General features: G+C 46.7%; 1 protein-coding gene across 1 annotated transcript in view; it reads right to left on the minus strand.

The window, feature by feature from the left end:
• The window catches only part of LOC137518572 (bromodomain-containing protein 4-like), a 170769-nt gene that overhangs the window by 28274 nt on the left and 119409 nt on the right, over window positions 1-23086 (minus strand). Inside the window, exons 18-22 of the mRNA XM_068236621.1 lie at window positions 19855-19947; window positions 17129-17209; window positions 14091-14192; window positions 8130-8243; window positions 5024-5137 (exon numbers count right to left, since the gene is read on the minus strand). Coding sequence (XP_068092722.1) covers window positions 5024-5137; window positions 8130-8243; window positions 14091-14192; window positions 17129-17209; window positions 19855-19947 — 504 coding nt within the window. The remainder of the gene's footprint in view (window positions 1-5023; window positions 5138-8129; window positions 8244-14090; window positions 14193-17128; window positions 17210-19854; window positions 19948-23086) is intronic.

The raw sequence follows: 23086 nt of genomic DNA on the forward strand, positions 1-23086 counted from the left end.
CGCCGCTCTGTCACCGCTCCAGCTGGCCTGCCTGCACTCCACACGGCTCCCGTCCACAGACTACAACTCCACGGATCCGCTGCAGCAGCCCCAGCCTCTGGTGTCCTGCCGCTGCCCCGACTGCCTCCAGCACCCATCCAGCAGCTAAGGTGGCCTGCACCCAGCAGCTCTCCGCACTACCGCCGCCGCTCTGTCACCGCTCCAGCTGGCCTGCCTGCACTCCACACGGCTCCCGTCCACAGACTACAACTCCACGGATCCGCTGCAGCAGCCCCAGCCTCTGGCGTCCTGCCGCTGCCCCGACTGCCTCTGATGCTCCCCTGGATCGCCCTTTGCTCCTGGCTGGATCCCATCCCATTCTGCCACGGTACATCTCCTCCGCTGCACCCACGTGGTCAGGCCTTGCACCCACGTGGCCCGGCCTGCACAACACCAACTTGCCTCCGGGACAGCACCTCGCAGGGGAGGAGGCTAGGAGGACTCATCTCTGCCCGGCCTGACTGCACCCCCCGCTCTGTCCGGCCTGACTGCCTGCATTCCGGCAACCTGTTAATTCCATCTCACCTGGGGAAGAGGACTCCACGCTGCAGGCCCCACCAGGGCCCCAGCATACCCTGTGCCACCCCTAGTCCTCCGATGGGAAAGAGCTCTCTGCCTACCATGGCGTCCCTACATGCCCTGTGCCATCCCTGGTGAGTTCCACAGTTGTCTCCTCACCTCCTAGTCTGTGCTGTGCTGCCAGTTTTTTCCAATTCATCCATATGTGCCATTGACTGTACTGTTTTCCATTCCATCCATATGTGCCGTTGACTGTACTGTGCTGTGCTGCCTGTTTTCCATTCCATCCATATGGGCCATTGACTGTGCTGTGCTGCCTGTCCCTCACCATCTATCTGTGCCATAGTCTGTGCTGTGCTCCTGCTCCATACCATCTATCTGTGTCACAGTCTGTGCTGCGCTGCCTGCCCCATACCATCTATCCATGCCAGGCGGCCTGCTCCATACCATCTAGCTTGGGTCATGAACTGTACTGTGCTGCCTGCTCTGTACCGCAAGCCTGGGCCATCAATTGTGGTGTGTTGTTTTTTCTGCCGCGCTGTGCGCTCCTTACCTTCTACCGTGCCGCACTCTGGGCCGTGCCGCCTGCCCTAGCCCATCTATTTGGGCCCCCTGCTGAGACAGGCTGCCTGCCCCATACCATCTACCTGGGACAGTCTGTGTGGAGTCGCCAACTCCACTCCACCCGCTCCATATCCGCGCCACAGTCTGCGCTGTGCGGCCTGCCCGTTGCCCTCTAATCTCGCCACTCGCTGTGCCGGGCCGCCGCCGACGCCCCCCCCCCCATACCATCTACCGGTGCCCCACACCCTGTGATGTCCGCTCCACTCCATCCACCTGGGGCGCACACCTGTGCTACCTACCGGGATAGCTGTGCCATAGGCACAGAACGGACTGCCAATCTCTCTAAAGAGGCCCTTCTTAAATGGGAACCCCCAGACACCCCCAACCCTACACCGGGCTCTCCCCTGTGGAATGCTGTTACGGCACACATCAATTATCTCACCACCAAGCGTGCACTGAACAAACGCCGCCACAGAGGAAGGAGGGCGGGGGCCCAGGTCCGACTCAAAAGGAAAGGCCTTCGCTCCCCTGTCCCTGCCATCCTACTCACAAACGTCTGCTCACTCCCCAACAAGCTGGACGAGCTGCTTCTCCTACTTGGCAGCAAACCCCTGATCAGCAAGAACACCCCTGTTCTCTGTTTCACCGAGACCTGGCTGTGCGACAGCATCCCCGACAACTCTCTACATGTCCCAGGCTACAACCTCCTAAGAGCAGACCGCGATGCTGCCCTCTCTGGGAAAACGAGGGGGGGGGCGGTATCTGCTTTTACATAAACACCTCCTGGTGCTCCAACAACACCACTCTCCACAAGGCCTGCACCCCAGATGTTGAGCTCCTTGCCATAAACTGCAGGCCTCGGTACTCCCCGTGGGAGTTCTCTTCCCTTGTCTTCGTTGGGGTCTACATTCCTCCCGATGCATGCACCAAGACTGCCCTGCATGCACTCAGTGACTGTATCTCGCGGTGGGAAACGGCCCTCCCAGAGGCCCTGTTCATCATCCTGGGCGATTTCAATAAGGCGAACCTTCGACACGAGCTGCCCCGCTACAAGCAGCACATCACCTGCCCTACCAGAAACAGTAACACCCTGGACCACTGCTACACGGTCCACAAGAATGCCTACAAAGCCACCCAAGGCGCCCCCCTGGGGAACTCCGACCACAACACAATACACCTGATCCCCACCTACAGGAGGCTCCAGGAGACCTCAAATCCCACCGTCAGAACCACTAAAAAATGGACAGCAGAGGCCAAACTGGAGCTCCAAGCGTGCTTTGAAACCACCGACTGGACGACTCTGGAGGCATCGACCCTTGATGAATGGGCCGAGAATGTCACCTCCTACATTAGCTTCTGCGAAGAAGCATGTATCCCATCCAAGTCCTTCAGAGTCTACCCCAACAACAAGCCTTGGTTCAATAACAAGCTTCGCCGACTCCGGAAATGCAAAGAGGAAGCGCACAGGTCTGGCTCCCCAGAGGAATTCAGAGAGGCCAGGCTCGCCTTGAAAAGAGAACTGCGAACTGCAAAGAGGGCCTACGCCGAAAAGCTGAGACTCTACCTACAGTCCTCTAATACACGGGACGTATGGAAGGGCCTGAGAGCAGCCACGAACTTCAAACCAGCACCCCATACGGCGCCCCCGAGCCCTCGACTGGCGGAAGAGCTCAACGAGTTCTACTGCAGATTCGAGCAGCATCCCAACCAGCCCGTGGGCCAAACAGCATCGACTTTGGTGACCCCCCCCCCCCCTCTGGGGAACTCGTCCCCCTGGCTCCTATCTCTGTTCTGGAATCGGAGGTACTCCGGCACCTCCGTAAGCTAAACCCAAGAAAATCCTCTGGCCCTGACGGAGTGTCGTCTATCTGCCTGCGATCCTGTGCTGACCAGCTAGCTCCTGTGCTGACCTCCTTATTTAAGCAGTCCTTATCGGATGGTACAGTCCCCTCCTGCTTTAAGAGATCTAAAATTGTACCAGTCCCAAAAAAAAACAGGCAGCTCCGAGCACAATAACTTCCGACCAGTGGCCCTAACCTCTAACATCATGAAGCTCCTTGAGCGGTTAGTCCTGGCCCACCTGAAGAAGTCCACGGACGCCCTTTTAGACCCGCTCCAATTTGCATATAGGGCAAACAGATCTGTAGAGGACGCCATCAATGCCAGCATGGCATACATCACCGAGCATCTAGACAGCCCTGCCTCCTATGCTAGGATCCTGTTCCTAGACTTTAGCTCAGCGTTCAACACGATCTGCCCGAACATCCTGATCACCAATCTGACGCAGCTCGGAGTTGACCCTACTCTTTGGGCATGGATCAAAGACTTCCTGACAAACAGAACGCAGCAGGTGAAGCTCGGCAACCACCTCTCCAGTGTTCGTACCACCAATACAGGGGCTCCACAAGGCTGTGTTCTGTCACCTCTACTGTTCTCCCTCTATACCAATAACTGCATCTCATCCACTGACTCTGTGAAAGTCATCAAATTCGCAGATGACACCACTATCATTGGCCTTATCGGTAGAAACGGGGAATTGGAGTACCGCAGCGAAGTAGAGAGAATATGCAACTGGTGCAAGGACAACAACCTAGTCCTCAACGCAGCAAAGACTGTCGAGCTTGTCGCTGATTTCAGGAGAAACCCTCCCCCCCTCCCACCTGTCCTCATTGGGGGAACCGAAGTTTCTAGAGTGACATCTGTGCGGTTCCTCGGCACGACTCTGACAAACAATCTGAAGTGGGAACAGAACACCACCAAAATCCAGAAGAAATCTCAGCAGAGGCTGTTCTCCCTGCGCCAACTGAAGAGATTTGGCATGCCCAGGGAGCTGCTGACTAGTTTCTATACTTCCACCATAGAATCCATCCTCTGCTCCTCAGTCATTGTCTGGTATGCTGGTGCAACGGTCAGCGACAAACACAAACTGCAGAGAGTCATAACGGACGCGGAGAAGATCATCGGATCTCCTCTTCCACCTCTCGACCTCCTCCACTCAAATAGGATGAGGAAGAGGGCCACCATGATCTCCCGTGACCCCGCTCACCCTGGCAGCCGCTACTTCAAGCTCCTCCCGCTGGGCCGTCGCTATAGGGCTATACCATCCAAAACCACCAGGCGGAAGAACACCTTCTTCCCCCAAGCTGTTCGACTTCTGAACTCCAACCTCCCCCTATCTGGCCCGCATACCAGCGCACTCTAGCTGGGCTCATCGAAATTGACTCGTGGCCACTACCTGCACCTTTACTATTATCATTATTTACCTGTGTTTGTAATAGCAATGCATTTAAAGTGTACATGTTGTGCGTCTGTCTTGTATTATACTAATTTAGGCCTATGCCATGTGTACCACAAATAATTCCGATTACAGCTTCTGCTGTACTTGGCGAAATAAAGAGATTCTGATATATATATATATATATATATATATATATATATATATAGATATATATATATATATATATATATATATATATATATATATATATATAGAGAGAGAGAGAGAGAGAGAGAGAGAGAGAGAGAGAGAGAGAGAGAGAGAGAGAGAGAGAGAGAGAGAGAGTGTGAGAGAGAGAGAGAGAGAGAGAGAGAAGAGAGAGAGATATTATCTATCTATCTATCTATCTATCTATCTATCTATCTATCTATCTATCTATCTATCTATCTATCTATCTATCTATCTATCTATCTATCTTACTGTATTGTATGTGGATCAGAGAGGTTTGTAATCTGGTTATACAGTATTAGCAGAATTCTGGTTTAAGTGTTGTATTATATTAGTTAGATAATTATATGCCCACTTAAAAACCTTTTGAGCCGGAACTAGGGCGACAAGCAGTATAACTCTGAAATAAAGCTGGCTAACCGATTTGCAGATGGTTGAAAAACCAAAAGAAGGTACCTTGAGGGGTGCTTGAAGCAGACGTTAAAGGTGGTTTTGTATCGTGTACCTTCTTATTTTCCTTAAACTCACTCAAATACTGCATCTTCCTTGGATTGCTTTTAGCAACAAGCTCTGAGGGGGGGAAAAAAAATCAAAATCTGAAAATGCACAATGATAAAACAACACTATCAAAAGAAAACTTACAAGACATTTCTAATCATCTGTTGGGATTCACCAGGGTTTAAAAGCATACATTTCTGGCTAAAATCGGTTCAAAAGAGTACAATTGGAATTTTGTGTACTCCTATAATCCTTTCTCTATGGTTTACGGGATAAATCATAAGAGGTGCCGCTGCCACTGGCGCACAGAGAAACTAGGGGAAAGTCCTCCACCTTTTTCATCAATTTACATTTGGTTCCTTGATAAAGAGACACGTAGTTGCCTCGAAACCTTGCATTGTGAATTATAAATGTGCAGCTTGAAATAAATGTTTTTGTAAATTACCCACTAGAGTGGCGACCTCCTACATTCTTGTACCGTTGGATCACACAAGATCCATGGATTGAGCACCCAAATATAGGGCATTATCTTAGGAGTGGAGTCTATACTGTGGTTCACTGGAAGGATACTGCATTAATGCTGTTCCTTCCACCCAGTCTAGCAGGTGACCTGGCTCCCCACCCACCTCAACACCCCGCAACTAACTTCCTTATGTGGGTCTGGAGGGGAGGAGCAGCATTTGATCTCTTTGGTCCAGTTGACCTGCCTTACTGTAGCTGGGTCACAACTGGATTTTTGAAGTAGGCTATTTGAAAAAAAAAAAAATGGTATTAAAAATGACCGTCATGCATGTTAACAGATCCAGGAAGTCTTAATTATACAAAGGAGACTGAAGTCCTGCGATAAAAGGAGGTAGCAAACCACTGACGTCACGTCTGATGAAACCCGTGAGTACCGACGCTGCCTGAGATGGGCTTGCTCCAGGGCACCAGGAAGTAAGAGTCTGGTCTGGAAGGCTATATACGATAAGGATACGAGAGTTCCGGTTAATGCCGGTGTGGCGTGCATAGGCTCATTACTAGTCCGGGCATGCGCACCTTCGTGCGTGTAATGAGGAGCGTTTAGAGGCTTACTCCTATGGAGTTATAGAGAGACACCACAAGCGGCGTCCCTATAATACAATTGGACTATAACAAAGAGGGCCCTGAAGGTAGAAACTAAAGTGAATTAAATGGAGTGCACTCCAATCTAATTATTGGCACCTGTCCATGTATAAGGGACTCAGTCTATTTTGTTTTTTTTAATAGGGTGGATGGGTTTGTAATCATGCTTTAAATACTCAAATTTTCAGTCAAATAATGAATAAATTATGATTTTCCACTTTTGCAACCTTCTGGCCCCTGCACTTTTTGCTTTCTACAATTTATTACAGTGGGTAAAGCAGGCCATACACTGGCTCGATTCCCGGCCGTTTCGACAGCAGATTCGATCCTGGGATCGAATCTGCTGCCAATCGTTCGCGGTAAATGCAGCCGCCGATCCGATTTCCTCCCGAAATCGGATCGGTCCGTCGATCGCGCCGTGCAGGAAATTACCCTCGATCGCCCGCGGGTAAAGTGCGCGTCGCTAGCGGCGGCCGATCCAGTATACATTACCTGAGGCTGGCTCCCGGGCGACCTCTCCGTGCTGCACGGCTCTGTTCCGGCTCCATCCATCCCGGCGCTTCCTGGGTCACTGCCGTGACCAGGAAGTTCAAATAGAGGGCGCTCTATTTGAACTTCCTGGTCACGGAGTAACACAGGAAGCGCCGTAATGGAGCCGGAACAGAGCCGTGCAATGCGGAGAAGATGCCCGGGAGCCAGCCTCAGGTAATGTATACGGGGGGGGGGGGGGGGGGACAGGGGGGGGGGGGACAGGCGGCAGGAGCAGCTCAGCAGATGGTGAATCGGTTTCAGGCTGAAATCGATTCACAATCTGTTTGCAGTAAAGGCAGCCATACGATCCCTCTCTGATCAGATTCGATCAGATAGGGATCTGTCAGCTGGTCGATCTAATGGCACATCGACCAGTGTATGGCCACCTTAAGACTGAAGGTTACTTGGTTGATATCCCATTTACCTTTTGTGTATTTGAAAAAAATGGTATTAGAAATGGCCTTCAAAATAAAAGAGGTGGGATTGGGGTCTTCCAATGAACTACCGGTAGATGAAAGGAATTTAAGGCACAGACAAAGAACATTTATATCACGCATTCATTAAGGAAACAGACATAATTTTGGGAACATTATACAGCCGCACCGAGAACACTATATACGAGAGAATAAAGGGAAGAAGGGCCCTGGGCTGGTTAAACTGCTGCCTGAAGCACAATCCATCCAAGGCAATGTCAGTGGATCCTGCTGCAACAATACATTAATACCTGCCAAAAATGTGTACCAGCAACCATGTCTGGGCCTCACACACCTGGGCTACAGCAGCTTGCTTTTTTTTTTCTCTCTCTCTCTCTTTACAATCCAAGACACACCCAAAGACTTTGTGGAATACACACTGATAGGGAATGATGGAGGCTTGCCCCATTGCTACTATGCCCATGGAAAGAATGCACTGAACACACCAGCTATACATAACCAGAGAAGCTGCCAGGCCCATGGAAGGAAAAAGGGGGGTGGGGGGTCTGAATGAGGCAGACATTTTACGGTATTTTTAGGGCCTCAGCAGTGAGGTATGAAAGGCCTGTTCTTCTTGAGAAAGTGGAAGTCCTAGGTGTTTACAAAGGCTGCTGATGCAGAGTCAGATTTTAGGCTCTATCAGTGCGGCTGCTCCTGATACCTAAACTCCAGTATGTTTACTGTTTAGACTGGAAATACAGTAGAGTCCGAGTATGTCTGCGGAGACTGCACCCTAAAACACAGTCAGTGTCTGGGCTCCTAGCATGTATTTTACAAGTGATTCATCTGGCATCAGCTAAACAAGGAGTTCAGAGACAGATGGAAACAAGCTCTGTAACTGAAAGCCCACCTAGATTTAGAATGAAAAATATGCCTGAAGGGCATATTGACTAGTATTCTAAACCTGAAGTAAATTTGAATAACTGATTTGCACATGTTAAAACAAACCAAAATACCTTTAGGGCTGTCAGGAGTTGACTTTGAAGACGATTTTGTATCTTGTGCCTTATTGTTGTCATTTAACTGACTCAGATACTGCATCTTGCTTGAATTACTTTTAGCAGTAAACTCTGAGGGAATACAAAAGTGAAGATGCAATAATATTAAATACATTTATAACAAAAATACAAAAAAAACTTGCAATACATTTGTTTCCTTCTACTAGGATTAAAGAATTGTAAATGATACATTTTTTTTTATACAAAAAATGACAACACTGCATTACCAGTCAAGTAAAGTCAATCCCAAAGGAGATTGGACATTAAAGATAAAGCTCAGCCCCTATAACCCTTCCTGCCTCAAGCAATAAGCTTAGCTGTGTAAAGAATAGTGTCTTTCTCCCACAGAACAATGCCCATAGACGGCTGCTTGAAGGGTTGTCAGGCCTGGATGACCAGCAAGCACTACAAGAAAATTAGATCAGAAGAAGGGTGATATTTGTATCTCTTAATAAATTGGAGGGAAGGGGATTTAAAGAGAACCCGAGGTGGCTTGTAAGAATCCTATTAGCACACAGAAGCTGTGTCTGCATATACCGTATTTTTCGGACTATAAGACGCTCCGGACCATAAGACGCACCCAGGTTTAGAGGGCAAAGACCAGGTGAAAAAAAATATAGCAAACCTGGTGTGTCTATGGTCCAGGGGCATCTTGTGGATGTTCTCACAGCAATTATTATAGCCCTCCTGTACTTTGTGTGTCTCCCTGTGTCCTCCTATGCCCCTTGTGTCTTCCTGTGTCCCTATCTGTCCCCCTGTATCCTACTCTGTTTGTGCCCATGTATCCTATGTTTGTCCCCCTATGTGCTATGCTTGTTCCTCTGTGTCCTCTGTTTGTCCCCCTGTGTGCTATGTTTGTCCTGTTGTGTCCTCAGCTTGTTTACCTGTTTCCTCTGCTTGTCCCTCTGTGTCCTCAGCTTGTCCCCCTATGTGCTATGCTTGTCCCTTTTGCGTAATCTGTTTGTCCCTGTGTCCCCAGCTTGGCCAGTGTTCTATGCTTGTCCTGTTGTGTCCTCAGCTATCCCCCCCGGGGGCATTACCCGAGTGTTATGTAGTTATCGGCAGCCATGTGTCACCGCCCCCCGCAGTGTAATTAGCTACATCAGTATAATCTGATTGGCCCCCGTTGTGTAGTTAGCCGCTGCCATGTATACCTGATTGTCCCCGGGCCCGCAGTGTAATTCACTGCATCAGCATAATCCATTGCGCCCTGCTGTGTAATTAGCAGCCATATCTGACCCGATCTCGGGAAGTCCGCACTGCTTAGAGACCCCCGCTGTGTAGTTAGCCGCTGCCATGGATAACCTGATTGTCCCCGGGCACGCAGTGTAATTCGCTGCATCAGCATAATCCATTGCGCCCCGCTGTGTAATTAGCAGCCATATCTCACCCCATCTCGGGAAGTCCGCGCTGCTTAGAGACCTCTCATATATATTATATGCAGACCCAGCCTCTGTGTGCCAACAGGATTCTTAGAAGCCACCTCGGGTTTGCAGAGTACACAAAAAACGTTTCTTAGGGCCCATTCATACTTGCTAAACGCAAAACGCTAGTGCTTTTGCTAGTGTTTTGCTCAGGCGATTTTTTTGCGTTTAAGGGGAAAAAAATAAAAAAAAAAAATAAAAAAATCGGCATTCACAATTGCCTTTTTTTTAGCAATCACGTTTAGCGTCACTTTTAGCGCTTCTATAACACTGAAACAGGATTGCCGGGAAATCACCTGAAAATGGTGCAGGCTACGCGTTTGCATTTGGCGATTAACGCAAATCGCCCAATTGAGACCGGGCCCATAGGGTATTATTGCACTAGTGCTTTAAAATGCGCTAGCGCTTGGGTTTTTCCCGAAATCGCCGGCAAAACGTTTTAGTGTGAATGGGTCCTAAAGGAGATGTAGTAATATGGGGGTGGAGCAGCAAGAGTAGAACAGCAGCAAATGGCAGACTGGTGCAGGACAGCAAAAACGAAAACACTTTTGCCGGGAGTGGTGCTGGCAAGAGTGCAAAACTGCACAGGAGCAAAGCAGTATATTTATTCACCAATAGAGTAGGATTATTCATGTGTTCCTGAAAATGATACCCTCTTGCCACAGAGGCTGGGATCCTTCTGGATAAGCCTTCATCATTGCGCTGTAACTACTGCTTCAATGCCAGCCATGATGCTCTGAGTCAAAGAGGTTGTTTTCTGGGTTACCTTGGCTGACAGGCAGAAGGTCAGGGTCTGATCAGAGACATGCCAGCTAGTACAGTAGTCTAAGCCACCCCTTAAGTCTGCACCCTGCATACAAATCCGTAATAAAAAGAGGGAAGACCCAAAATTAAGTAAACTTTTAGCAGTGGGCCTGTACAGACATATGAATCACAGTGGCAGAGCCAGAGGTGAGGTATTAACCACTTACCGACCGCCCACTGCAGAGGAGCGGCCGGAAAGTGGATCCCTGAAGGACCGCCGTATGCACAGAGGCGGTGGTCCTTGTACGGGCATGGGCGGAGTGATTGCGTCATTCGTGACGCGATCCTCTGCCGGGGACTGGCTCCGCCCCCCTCGCGCTGTAACCCGCCGGGCGCTCGGAAGCGCCGGCGGGTTACTAGCACCCGGATCGCCGCATACAAAGTGTATAATACAGGCTGCCTCCTGCCCTGGTGGTCCCAGTGTCCGAGGGACCACCAGGGCAGGCTGCAGCCACCCTAGTCTGCACCCAAGCACACTGATTTCCCCCCCCCCTGCCCCCTGATCGCCCACAGCACCCCTCAGACCTCCCCCCCTGCCCACCCCCCAGACCACCCATCAATCACTCCCTGTCACTATCTGTCAACGCTATTTTTTTTTATTCCCTAAACTGCCCCCTGCTCCCTCCTGATCACCCCCCCCCCCCCTGTGTACTGTATGCATCTATCCCCCTGATCACCCGTCAATCACCCCCTGTCACTGCCACCCATCGATCAGCCCCTAACCTGCCCCTTGCGGGCAATCTGATCACCCACCCACACCAATAGATCGCCCGCAGATCACCTCCCAAGTGCAGTGTTTACATCTGTTCTCTACCCTAAACACCCACTAATTACCCATCAATCACACCCTGTCACTGCTACCTATCAGATTAGACCCCTATCTGCCCCTAGGGCACTAAATCACCCGCCCACACCCTCAGAACGCCCTCAGACCCCAGCCCTGATCACCTCGCCAGTGCATTGCTTGCATCTATTCCCCCCTCTAATCACACCTTGAGACACCCATCAATCACCTCCTGTCACCCCCTAGCACACCTACCCATCAGATCAGGCCCTAATTTGCCCCGTGTGGGCTCCTGATCACTTGGCCAAACCCTCAGATCCCCCTCAGACCCCCTTCCGATCACCTCCCCAGTGCATTGATTGCATCTATTTTCCCCTCTAACCACCCCCTGAGACACCCATCAATCACCTCCTGTCACCCCCCTAGCACTCCTATCCATCAGATCAGGCCCAATACAACCTGTCATCTAAAAGGCCACCCTGCATATGACCGGTTCCACAGAATTCGCCCCCTCATAGACCACCTGTCATCAAAATTTGCAGATGCTTATACCCCTGAACAGTCATTTTGAGACATTTGGTTTCCAGACTACTCACGGTTTTGGGCCCGTAAAATGCCAGGGCGGTATAGGAACCCCACAAGTGACTCCATTTTAGAAAAAAAAGACACCCCAAGGTATTCTGTTAGGTGTATGACAAGTTCATAGAAGATTTTATTTTTTGTCAAAAGTTAAATAAAAAAATAAAAATCTTCTATGAACTTGCCATACACCTAACGGAATACCTTGGGGTGTCTTCTTTCTAAAATGGGGTCACTTGTGGGGTTCCTATACTGCCCTGGCATTTTAGGGGCCCTAAACCGTGAGTAGTCTAGAAAACAAATGCCTCAAAATGACCTGTGAATAGGACGTTGGGCCCCTTAGCGCACCTAGGCTGCAAAAAAGTGTCACACTTGGTACCGCCGTACTCAGGAAAAGTAGTATAATGTGTTTTGGGGTGTATTTTTACACATACCCATGCTGGGTGGGAGAAATCTCTCTGTAAATGGACAATTGTGTGTAAAAAAAAAAAAAAATCAAACCATTGTCATTTATAGAGATATTTCTCCCACCCAGCATGGGTATGTGTAAAAATACACCCCAAAACACATTATACTACTTCTCTTGAGTACGGCGGTACCACATGTGTGGCACTTTTTTACACCCCAAGTGCACTAAGGGGCCCAAAGTCCAATGAGTACCTTTAGGATTTCACAGGTCATTTTGCAACATTTGGTTTCAAGACTACTCCTCACGGTTTAGGGCCCCTAAAATGCCAGGGCAGTATAGGAACCCCACAAAATGACCCTATTATAGAAAGAAGACACCCAAAGGTATTCTGTTAGGAGTATGGTGAGCTCATAGAAGATTTTATTTTTTGTCACAAATTAGCGGAAAAATGACACTTTGTGAAAAAAAACAATTAAAATCAATTTCTGCTAACTTGCGACAAAAAAATTAAATCTTCTATGAACTCGCCCATACTTCTAACGGAATACCTTGGGGTGTCTTCTTTCTAAAATGGGGTCATTAGTGGGGTTTCTATACTGCCCTGGCATTTTAGGGGCCCTAAATCGTGAGGAGTAGTCTTGAAACAAAAATGACCTGTAAAATCCTAAAGGTACTCATTGGACTTTGGGCCCCTTAGCGCAGTTAGGGTGCAAAAAAGTGCCACACGTGCTATCGCCGTACTCAAGAGAAATTGTATAATGTGTTTTGGGGTGTATTTTTAGACATACCCATGCTGAGTGGGAGAAATATCTCTGTAAATGGACAATTGTGTGTAAAAAAAAAAAATCAAACAATTGTCATTTACAGGGATATTTCTCCCACCCTGCATGGGTATGTGTAAAAATACACCCCAAAACACATTATACTACTTCTCCTGAGTACGGCAATACCACATGTGTGGCACTTTTTTGCAGCCTAACTGCACTAAGGGGCCCAAAGTCCAATGAGCACCTTTAGGCTTTACAGGGGTGCTTACAATTTAGCACCCCCCAAAATGTCAGGACAGTAAACACACCCCACAAATGACCCCATTTTGGAAAGTAGACACTTCAAGGTATTCAGAGAGGGGCATGGTGAGTCCGTGGCAGATTTAATTTTTTTTCTGTCGCAAGTTAGAAGAAATTGAAACTTTTTTTTTTGTCACAAAGTGTCATTTTCCGCTTACTTGTGACAAAAAAATAATATCTTCTATGAACTCACTATGCCTCTCAGTGAATACTTTGGGATGTCTTCTTTCCAAAATGGGGTCATTTGGGGGGTATTTATACTATCCTGGAATTCTAGCCCCTCATGAAACATGTCAGGTGGTCAGAAAAGTCAGAGATGCTGGAAAATGGGAAAATTCACTTTTTGCACCATAGTTTGTAAACGCTATAACTTTTACCCAAACCAATAAATATAGGCTGAATGGGGTTTTTTTTATCAAAAACATGTTTGTCCAAATTTTTCGTGCTGCATGTATACAGAAATTTTACTTTGTTTGAAAAATGTCAGCACAGAAAGTTAAAAAAATAATTTTTTTGACAAAATTCATGTATTTTTTGATGAACATAATAAAAAGTAAAAATCGCAGCAGCAATCAAATAGCACCAAAAGAAAGCTTTATTAGTGACAAGAAAAGGAGCCAAAATTCATTTAGGTGGTAGGTTGTATGAGCGAGCAATAAACCGTGAAAGCTGCAGTGGTCTGAATGGAAAAAAGTGCCTGGTCCTTAAGGGGGGTAAAGCCCACGGTTCTCCAGTGGTTAATGCTCTTTAATAGCTAAACGTATAATGTGTGTATTTGTTTGTCTACATAACCAAAACCAAAAGCAATATGTTCAAGAATCATGTAAAGCCATCACAATAACGTTATTTTACCTTGTTGCATGTTTGACAGCAGTCCACTTGCCACCAGCGGGTTTACTTCAACAGGAGGTGCAGATATTTTAAAGGAAAGCTTTTTATTTGTAGGTTTGTATTCTGTAAGATAACACATCAGACTAAAGGTGGCCACACACCATACAATTTTTTAAATATCTGTTCAATTTAATAATTGCAATCAATTTTTCTGACTGATTGTAACATTTCAAAAATATGACCAATGTACCACACACCTATGTTCAATTTTTCCCCCAATTATGATAAAAATGATTGGAAACTAACAAAATTGCTAGGGTGTGTATATTAATAAATTGACAATCCAACACACACCATACAATCTTTAGGAAGATTGAAGAAAAATATCTGGCAGTCCGGATCGATTAAAATCGAAGAAAACGGGAAATCCGATCGGATTTTTCAGTCGAATTAAAAAAAAAAGCTTTCCATTTTTTTCGGGAGATACGATCGTTTTTATCGAATTACTGTAAAATCGGATCATTTTATTGTATCGTGTGTGGCCACCTTAAGAAAAAATTAAGATTATGGAGGGTCCAAGATTATGTAACAGAGGACAAAAGAAACAAAATAAGGGCAATGAGCCGTCATGAACCTCTCTCAGTAGCAAACCGCAGACAGGGAGCACACTTTTTTTGAATTGTGCGCTTTTGCTGCAGCATGCTGGATTGGGTCTGCACTACTGCATAGTAGCACGGAACCGATCGGCCTCAGCTATTTCTTGAGTGAGACGGTGCTAGTGTGCATATGCAGGGAAACCACTTTTCGGGGGGCCCAGCGCTGGAATGGGGGAAGCCTCAATAGGATCCAGAGGATTCCCCTTCCAAGGTAAGTATCTAATTGTGGCCTTTCGCAAACCTCAAGAGGTAAGCTTTAAAGAGAACCGAGGCGTTTTTTTTTTTTTTTTACAAAAAAAGATAATAGAACACAGAAGCATATAACTGATTTTGAATACTATGAACAGTGTTCTCTCATTACTGGAAGTGGTACATTTTGGCGAGTCAAAATGAAAGAGAACCCGGGATGTTTTTTTTTACTAAAGATAATAGGACACAGAAGCATATGCTCCGCACAATGACATGCCTCTGTGTCCTTACTGTGCGCCGCTAGTCCCCCCCCCCAGGCTCTGCTGCCTCCCCCCCTGAAAATAGCGGCAGGCTAGCAACAATCTGCTTGTCGCTAGCCTGCTATTTACCTTGCACTTGTCAATCGCCGTCTCCTCCGGTCCCCCTTCCACCCTCCCCCCCCTCGCATTGTCTCCCCCGCCTCCTCCATCGCATTGCTCCCTGCTTCTTTCAGTATCCTCCGATAGGAAGCCAAGCTGTGACCCAGGTAGTACTTTCTGGAGGCGTTGGAGATAATAGGGGGGAGGGAGGTCAGACAGCGATTGACAAGTGCAAGGTAATTAGCAGGCTAGCTCAAGCAGATTTTCGCTAGCCTGACACTATTTTTCAGGGCCGGGCGACACAGCAGAGCCCGGGGGGACTAGCAGCGCACAGTAAGTACACAGAGGCATGTCATTGTGCGGAGCATATGCTTCTGTGTCCTGTTATCTTTAATAAAAAACACCCCGGGTTCTCTTTAATTTTGACTGGCCAAAATGTACCACTTCCAGTAATGAGAGAACACGGTTCATAGTATTCAAAATCAGTTTCAACATATTACATGGAGGTGGTAAGATTGGCCAATCATTGCATGTGTGTACACACTCTTCTCTGATATTGTGGCGAAACCCCTCCCACTGTGTGATGTCATGACAAATTTCTGTCTGTGAACCTTATGCATTATGGGAAATAATGGCTTTTTCCAATTGCCAAGCAAGCAATATCCCCTCTGTGGATAGAACTCTGTCACCAGCATTCCGTACAGATCACCTGGTAGAACTAAAAATGTCACCACCAGTAATACATTTCGGAATGTAAATCAGGGAGAGGAAAGAATTTACGATGGGCAAACACTGACTAAATAATTTATAATTAAATATAGTAAAAAATTAGCAATTTTATTCATTACGTTATTTTCACCACAGTTCCTCTGCCTTGCTAATGTTTCAAATATTCTACATTTTAAAAAGAAACTAGGAAATAGTGGCTGGATAGTGTAATGGTTAAGGGCTCTGCCTCTGACACAGGAGACCAGGGTTCGAATCTCGGCTCTGCCTGTTCAGTAAGCCAGCACCTATTCAGTAGGAGACCATAGGCAAGTCTCCCTAACACTGCTACTGCCTATAGAGCGCGTCCTAGTGGCTGCAGCTCTGGTCGCTTTGAGTCCGCCAGGAGAAAAGCGCTATATAAATGTTTGTCTTTGTCTTTTAGCAAAATGTGGCTACCAACTCTAATACACAAACCCAAAAGGTCAGAGCACAATCCATTAACCTCCTTGGCGGTAACCCCGAACGTAGTTCTGGGTAAGCCGCCGGAGGGTGCCGCTCAGGCCCTGCTGGGCCAATTTGTTTAATTTTTTTTTTGCTGGACGCAGCTAGCACTTTGCTAGCTGCGCCAGCACACTGATCGCCGCCGCCCCGCGCACGATCGCCGCTATCCGTCGCGCTGCACCCCCCCAGACCCCGTGCGCTGCCTGGCCAATCAGTGCCAGGCAGCGCCGAGGGGTGGCCCGGGACTCCCAATGACGTCCCGACGTCAGTGACGTCATCCCGCCCCGTCGCCATGGCGACGGGGGAAGCCCTCCAGGAAATCCCGTTCTTTGAACGGGATTGCCTGATCGGAGATCGCCGAAGGCGGGGGGATGCCGCTGAGCAGCGGCTATCATGTAGCGAGCCCTGGGCTCGCTACATGATATAGGGAACATTTTTTTTTTTTAAAAACTGATGCGCTCCCTCCTGGCAGATTTTTTTATACCGCTAGGAGGGTTAAGACTGATCAAAACAGGTTCCATATATACAGTATACCCTACACACAATGCAATTCATACAAATCACCAGGTGCAAATTGTGTTAAATGTGCTAAAGTGCTGTTCAATATATCAGTTCTATATACTGCTAAATATAGGAAGTACTGTACCTTGTTCTGTGCATGATGGTTTATTCTTTTGCAAATGGTTTTCAGATAGGCTTTCATCTTGGTTCTTTTCAGTGGTAGGTTCTGCAGCACATAAATTAGAAAGCTTGAAGAACAAATGATGTGCAATATACTGTAAATGCTGTTACAACTAAGTAAGAGCCAGGTAAACTTGCACACACTGGGAAGAAAACGTAAAACAATAAAACCTTTACTAATCTTAACTAGGGATGATCAATAAGATGCTAATTGTTCTGAAATTATGCAAATATATGCAGCTTGAAAAAGGACCAATCAAATTAAACCTGGGTTTAAAATGATTTGTCCATTTTCAAACTGCATACATTTACATTACTAATGCATAGATTTGCATTAACTTGGAACAATTTGCATATATTTGATCATCCTTAATCTTCACTAGAATACAATCAATTTAGCTTATGAGGCTATTAGTACTAATGAAAGCATTCAGTAACTACATAATGGCCCTTATGAAGGTCACCTGGAGCAGTACTCAGGGCAAACCACTAAATACTAATCTTGTTAACACCCTGCACTGTTAAAGCCCAATGTGTGTTTAGTGCTAGAGCCAGTTAGTGCCAGCTCTCAGAAACCAGTCAAGTCAAATCATTTTTGATTAGACAGAGTAAGGGCTGGTTCAGACGGACGTTTGCAGAGCGTTTACAGCCAGCGTTCAGGGCTTGGTGTTAAACGCTCCCATTCAAGTGAATGGGAGCGTTTGTACTAAGCTTTCAAGCGCGTTTACACAAACGCGGCGTTTGGGTCCCGATTTTCCCTGGCGTTCAAGGAGCCCCTGGAAGCTACATGTAGCTTTCAGGGGAGGTTAACCGCGACGGCTAATGTCCCCCTAGGGGAAGAAAAAACGCGACCGCATCCAAACGCACACGAACGCTGCTAAACGCGACGCCAACGAACGCAACGCCTCCAAACGTCCATCTGAACCAGCCCTTAAGTGAGCAGCCAAGCCAGATTGTCACTCGGTATGACATTGTGACGGCACCAGGAAGGGTGGGGTGGGGGTGTTTGGTATTAGGATTAAACCTCACAGAATTCCTGAAGCCATAAGGAAAACTAAAGCACAAAAAAAAAAAAAAAAAAAACTTGAATTAGAGGAGATTATGGAGTCGAATTGTGACTGATCCAGGCACACTGTTCTTGACAAAGCAAGATGGTAATTCTGTAACGATGGTAGGAAACTTAACTCCCCCAAAAAAAGAAAAATTCCAATTCCAACTTACAATACCTATGTAGATGGCTGTGAAAAGCATAGAGGCTCCCCACTCCTTGGTCAATCCGCTTGTTCCAGCACTGTGTCCCAGTGAAGCGAATACCTCTTTGGCCCTTCTTTGGCAGCCTTTTACTTACACCACAGAGTACTTCCGAAGATAAGAAAAACTGTACTGCGCACATACAAGTCGAAGAGGTATTTGGTCACAGATCTTCAAGGGGGGACAGCACTGGAACGATGGGACGGATTGAGGACCAGTAAGGCTCTATGCTGGAGGCAGGAGCTACAAATTAAGTTCAGTGGCAAGAAACTGCAGCAGAGCAGATATCAGCAGACACTTTAGCAGCAGAGATTGTGATGCACATGACAGCAGCCAGATAGATTATTGTTAAGAGTAGGTAAAAGGTGGGTTAGTGTGAGAACAGGGTTAAAGTTATAGTAGTATTAGCCAGTGCCAAATAGTATAATATCCGTAAATTTACCAATTTTCTACTAGCTGTTTCAACTGGCACCCAAATTACCACTGTACCCTTTTTAGCACAGGAAAATTCAATTGAGCAAATAAGCCAAAGAAAGGACTGCTTTTATCATTCCAGTGGGCTCCTTCCAATACGAGGAAATGCTTTTTTGGTTTGCAGAACACTCCCACTATTTTTCAGAGCTATGGATAAGAGTTTGAGACCTTACCAAAAATCTGCAGTTGCTTATTTAGATGATATAATACAGTTTAGATTGGGAGTCCCATTTGTACGTCTACATTTACAACAGGCACAGGTTTTAGGACCTCCAAAAAGCTGGTTTTACTGCCAACCCTAAGAAATGTGCCACATGACTAAAAGAAGCTAAATACCTAGGAAACACAAGTGGGGTCTTAAAATCCTGGACAAATAGAATGTCACAGTAACCAACCACACCCCTCTGCAAAGAAACAGGCCTGTTCATTTTTGAGGAAAGCAGGATAATAGATACATCGTCGCTTTTGCACAGCGTATATAGCCATGTCACTATATGCCCCTCAGAAGAGTTCACAATCTAATGAATATAGGCAGTTGTTTTATGTTACTATTACATTCTAAGGCCAATTTGGGGGGAGCTAAATCACCTATCTGTATGTTCTTGAGATGTGGGGGAAATTGAAGTACCCAGAGAAAACCCATTCAAACAAGGGGAGAACGTACTAACTCTATGCAGATTGTGTCCTGGCCTGTATTTGAAATGGGGACTGTAGTGCAGCAAGGTGAGAGCTATCCACTATGAAACCATGCCCCCAAAAAGTTATGAGCTTTATACTGCAAATGACTATCGTGTGTTTTTCTGCTGTTTATTTTGAACTGGGACCAGCAATAGGTTTGCTACCAGTAAAAAAGATTCTCGTTAACAAAGTTAGTCAGTTGCCCATTTAGTGGCAAGGTTTTTGTTTAGGTTACCTGCTATCTGCACATGGTGTGTAAATAGCCTGCACAGGGCAAGTAAAAAATACCTGGTTCCAAGGATGATGGCTCAGTTACTACATTACTGTCTTGCAAATAGGTTGCAGAAATATGTTGCTCCTGGTTGCTTTCAGTGGTTAATTCTTTATAAAAAAAAAAAAAAATCACAGGGTTATAAACAAAAAACACAGTATAAATATCATAAAAAACAGTTCAGAGTCAAGTAAATGGTCATTAGTATTTATTATATACAACTATATACAGTAATGTCCCAGTTACATCTAACTGGCATGCCTGGTGGGGGAAAATGGGGACGTTCAAAGCTTACAGAGTACAGCGCAGCTCTGGGCGCCGGTCTTCCACAGTCCTGCAGCTCCTTGCTGATTTGCTGTGTCCTTGTACAGCTAGCTGGTGTGTCACATGACATCACAGCCATGCACAGAGGAATTTTCTGGGGGACAGTGGTGGACGGAGATAGGACCGGGAAGGCTCAACGGTCCCCAGAGCTTTTCCGCTTCATAGAAATCAAACTTTTTAAAGTCTCCTCTATATTTTCTGTAAAGGGACCCTGCGCGGTAATTATAAACCGAATTTGGACTTACCTGGGGCTTCCTCCAACCCCCCCCCCCCCCCATTCTACAGCATCTATAATAACTGCATCTACAAAGGTCATTTGGAGCTGAAATTCAGTGAAAAGGCTTTTCACATATAAAATGCAGTACACTGTTGACATATAGTACAGGTCAGGAAAGACCTGCTTAAAAAAAGGGGGAGAGGTGTATGCATCTAAACTGTTACAGGAGGCAAGGGGAAACCGCTGCAAAAGGGGGGTGTTAGGGGTGATTATTGCATTTCACATGGATGCTTTTTGCTACTGGGGAGGTTAGAGGTCGTGGGGTATTGCAGATAGCATGCAGGAGCCATCCTACTAATATTATAAATGGGAAAGTTCGGATGTTTGTTACTCAATCACGCAAAAACAGCTGAACGAATTAGAATGAAATTTGGCACACAAATAGCACATAACCTGGAACATATAGGATACTTTTTATTCCCATAACCAAAAAGTGGGCAGAGACAAACACAAATTTCACTGAAAAACTTAAACAGCAGCTATTCTTACACTGTTAATGGTAGGTGGGGTGACAGAGTAATGTTAAGAAAAGTGGGTGGAGCTTACAAAAGCCATTCTAAATTCATCTATTGATTTTCAAGGGGAATATTTCATTGCTGCCATTCTTGCACTGTTAATGGCACAAGCCCCAAACCATGGACAGTTAGTCATTGGGTGACTGAGGTTCAAATTCAGAAAAGGGGGTGGAGCCACAGCATCAGAATTTGTTTCATTTCAATGCACATTATTGATGACAAAGACCGCAAAGCTCACAAACTAGGTCATTGAGTAATTGAGTGTTAGGGTTAGAAAAGTGGGCAGAGCCAACACCAGCCAAATACACTGTACATTAGGGCTGCACGATTTCTCGGTTTTAAACCGAAACTGCGGTTCCTGTGAAGACGGTTTTGGGATCGTCTGGATCCGGCGGTTTTCGGTCTTTAGTGCTTGCCCGCATGGCCATGATCCGCCTACCTCAGCCGCTGCGCTGTGCCACAGAAGCAGTGCATATTTATGAGGTTAATGAGCCGGGCAGCGGGGGGAGGAGAGTTCAGTACAGAGCGGCACACAGCTTCTCCAATCGCTGGATAGCAATAGAATGACGGAGGCAGTAGGCGGAGCTGTACGCTCTAGTACAGCTCCGCCTACCGCTGCCGTCATACCATCGGTATCCAGCGATTGGAGAAGCTGTGTGCCGCTCTGGACTGAACTCTCCTCCCCCCGCTGCCCGGCTCATTAACCTCATAAATATGCACGGCTTCTGTGGCACAGCGCAGCGGCTGAGGTAAGCAGATCATGGCCAGGCGCGGGCATGGCCGCAACGGCGTACTTACCTGCCTACCTACCTACCTATACTGCACACTTTACTAGCTGTACTGGGGCACTACCCATTCATACTGGGCACTATACTAGCTATACTGGGGCACTATCTACCCATAGTGGGCACTATACTAGCTATACTGGGGCACTATACTAACTATACTGGGGCACTACCTACCCATAGTGGGCACTATACTAGCTATACTGGGGCACTATACTAACTATACTGGGGCACTACCTACCCATACTGGGCACTATACTAGCTATACTGGGGCACTACCTACCCATACTGGGCACTATACTAGCTATACTGGGGCACTACCTACCCATACTGGGCACTATACTAGCTATACTGGGGCACTATACTAACTATACTGGGGCACTACCTACCCATACTGGGCACTATACTAGCTATACTGGGGCACTACCTACCCATACTGGGCACTATACTGGGGCACTATACTAACTATACTGGGGCACTACCTACCCATACTGGGCACTATACTAGCTATACTGGGGCATTACCTACCCATACTGGGCACTATACTAGCTATACTGGGGCACTACCTACCTGTACTGGGCACTTTACAAGCTATACTGTGGCACTACCTACCCATACTGGGCACTATACTATCTATACTGAGACACTATACTAGCTATACTGGGGCACTATGCTAGCTATACTGGAGCACTATACTAGCCACACTGGGGCAACTAAACTCCCTATATTGGGGCTACTATGCTAGCTATGCCGCTGCACCCTAGTCCACCCCCCCCCCCAAAACCCGCTGCGCACGACACTGTACACTAGGACAAGCTAAAGCTTGTTTTGGAAAAAAATCGTGAAAAAAAATTTAAATCACAATTTGACAGAAAAATCGCAATTTCAATTTTTACCCAAAATCGTGCAGCCCTACTGTACATACCTGGGAAACACCGGACCATCAGCTAGTATATGATAATGGTTACAATATATGGCCCCCTGCACACTATCTGCAGTACCCGCGACCCCCCGCTGACAGGAAATAACATCCATATAAAACAACATGCATGTGCAATGCAATCTCATGTTTTGTGGATTGCATCAGCTGCTGATTTAATGCTCTAAAAACTAAGTGCATCTATAAAATCCCAAATCATAAAGTATAATCTTTTTTATGCAGTTAAAAACACGCAATTCAAGTTTATGTCGTTCACATATGCATCTGACCCAACTCTGCAATCTGCATGTTCTGAAACAACAGTATAGCAAAGAGCAACATAGAAATCAGGGAACATATAAAATAGAAAGGGCAAAAAGTAAGTGCTTTCACATAAATGGGTATATCCCTACTTTATACATATATACG

The sequence above is a fragment of the Hyperolius riggenbachi genome, chromosome 5 (genome assembly GCF_040937935.1).
Source record: "Hyperolius riggenbachi isolate aHypRig1 chromosome 5, aHypRig1.pri, whole genome shotgun sequence".
NCBI lineage: Eukaryota > Metazoa > Chordata > Amphibia > Anura > Hyperoliidae > Hyperolius > Hyperolius riggenbachi.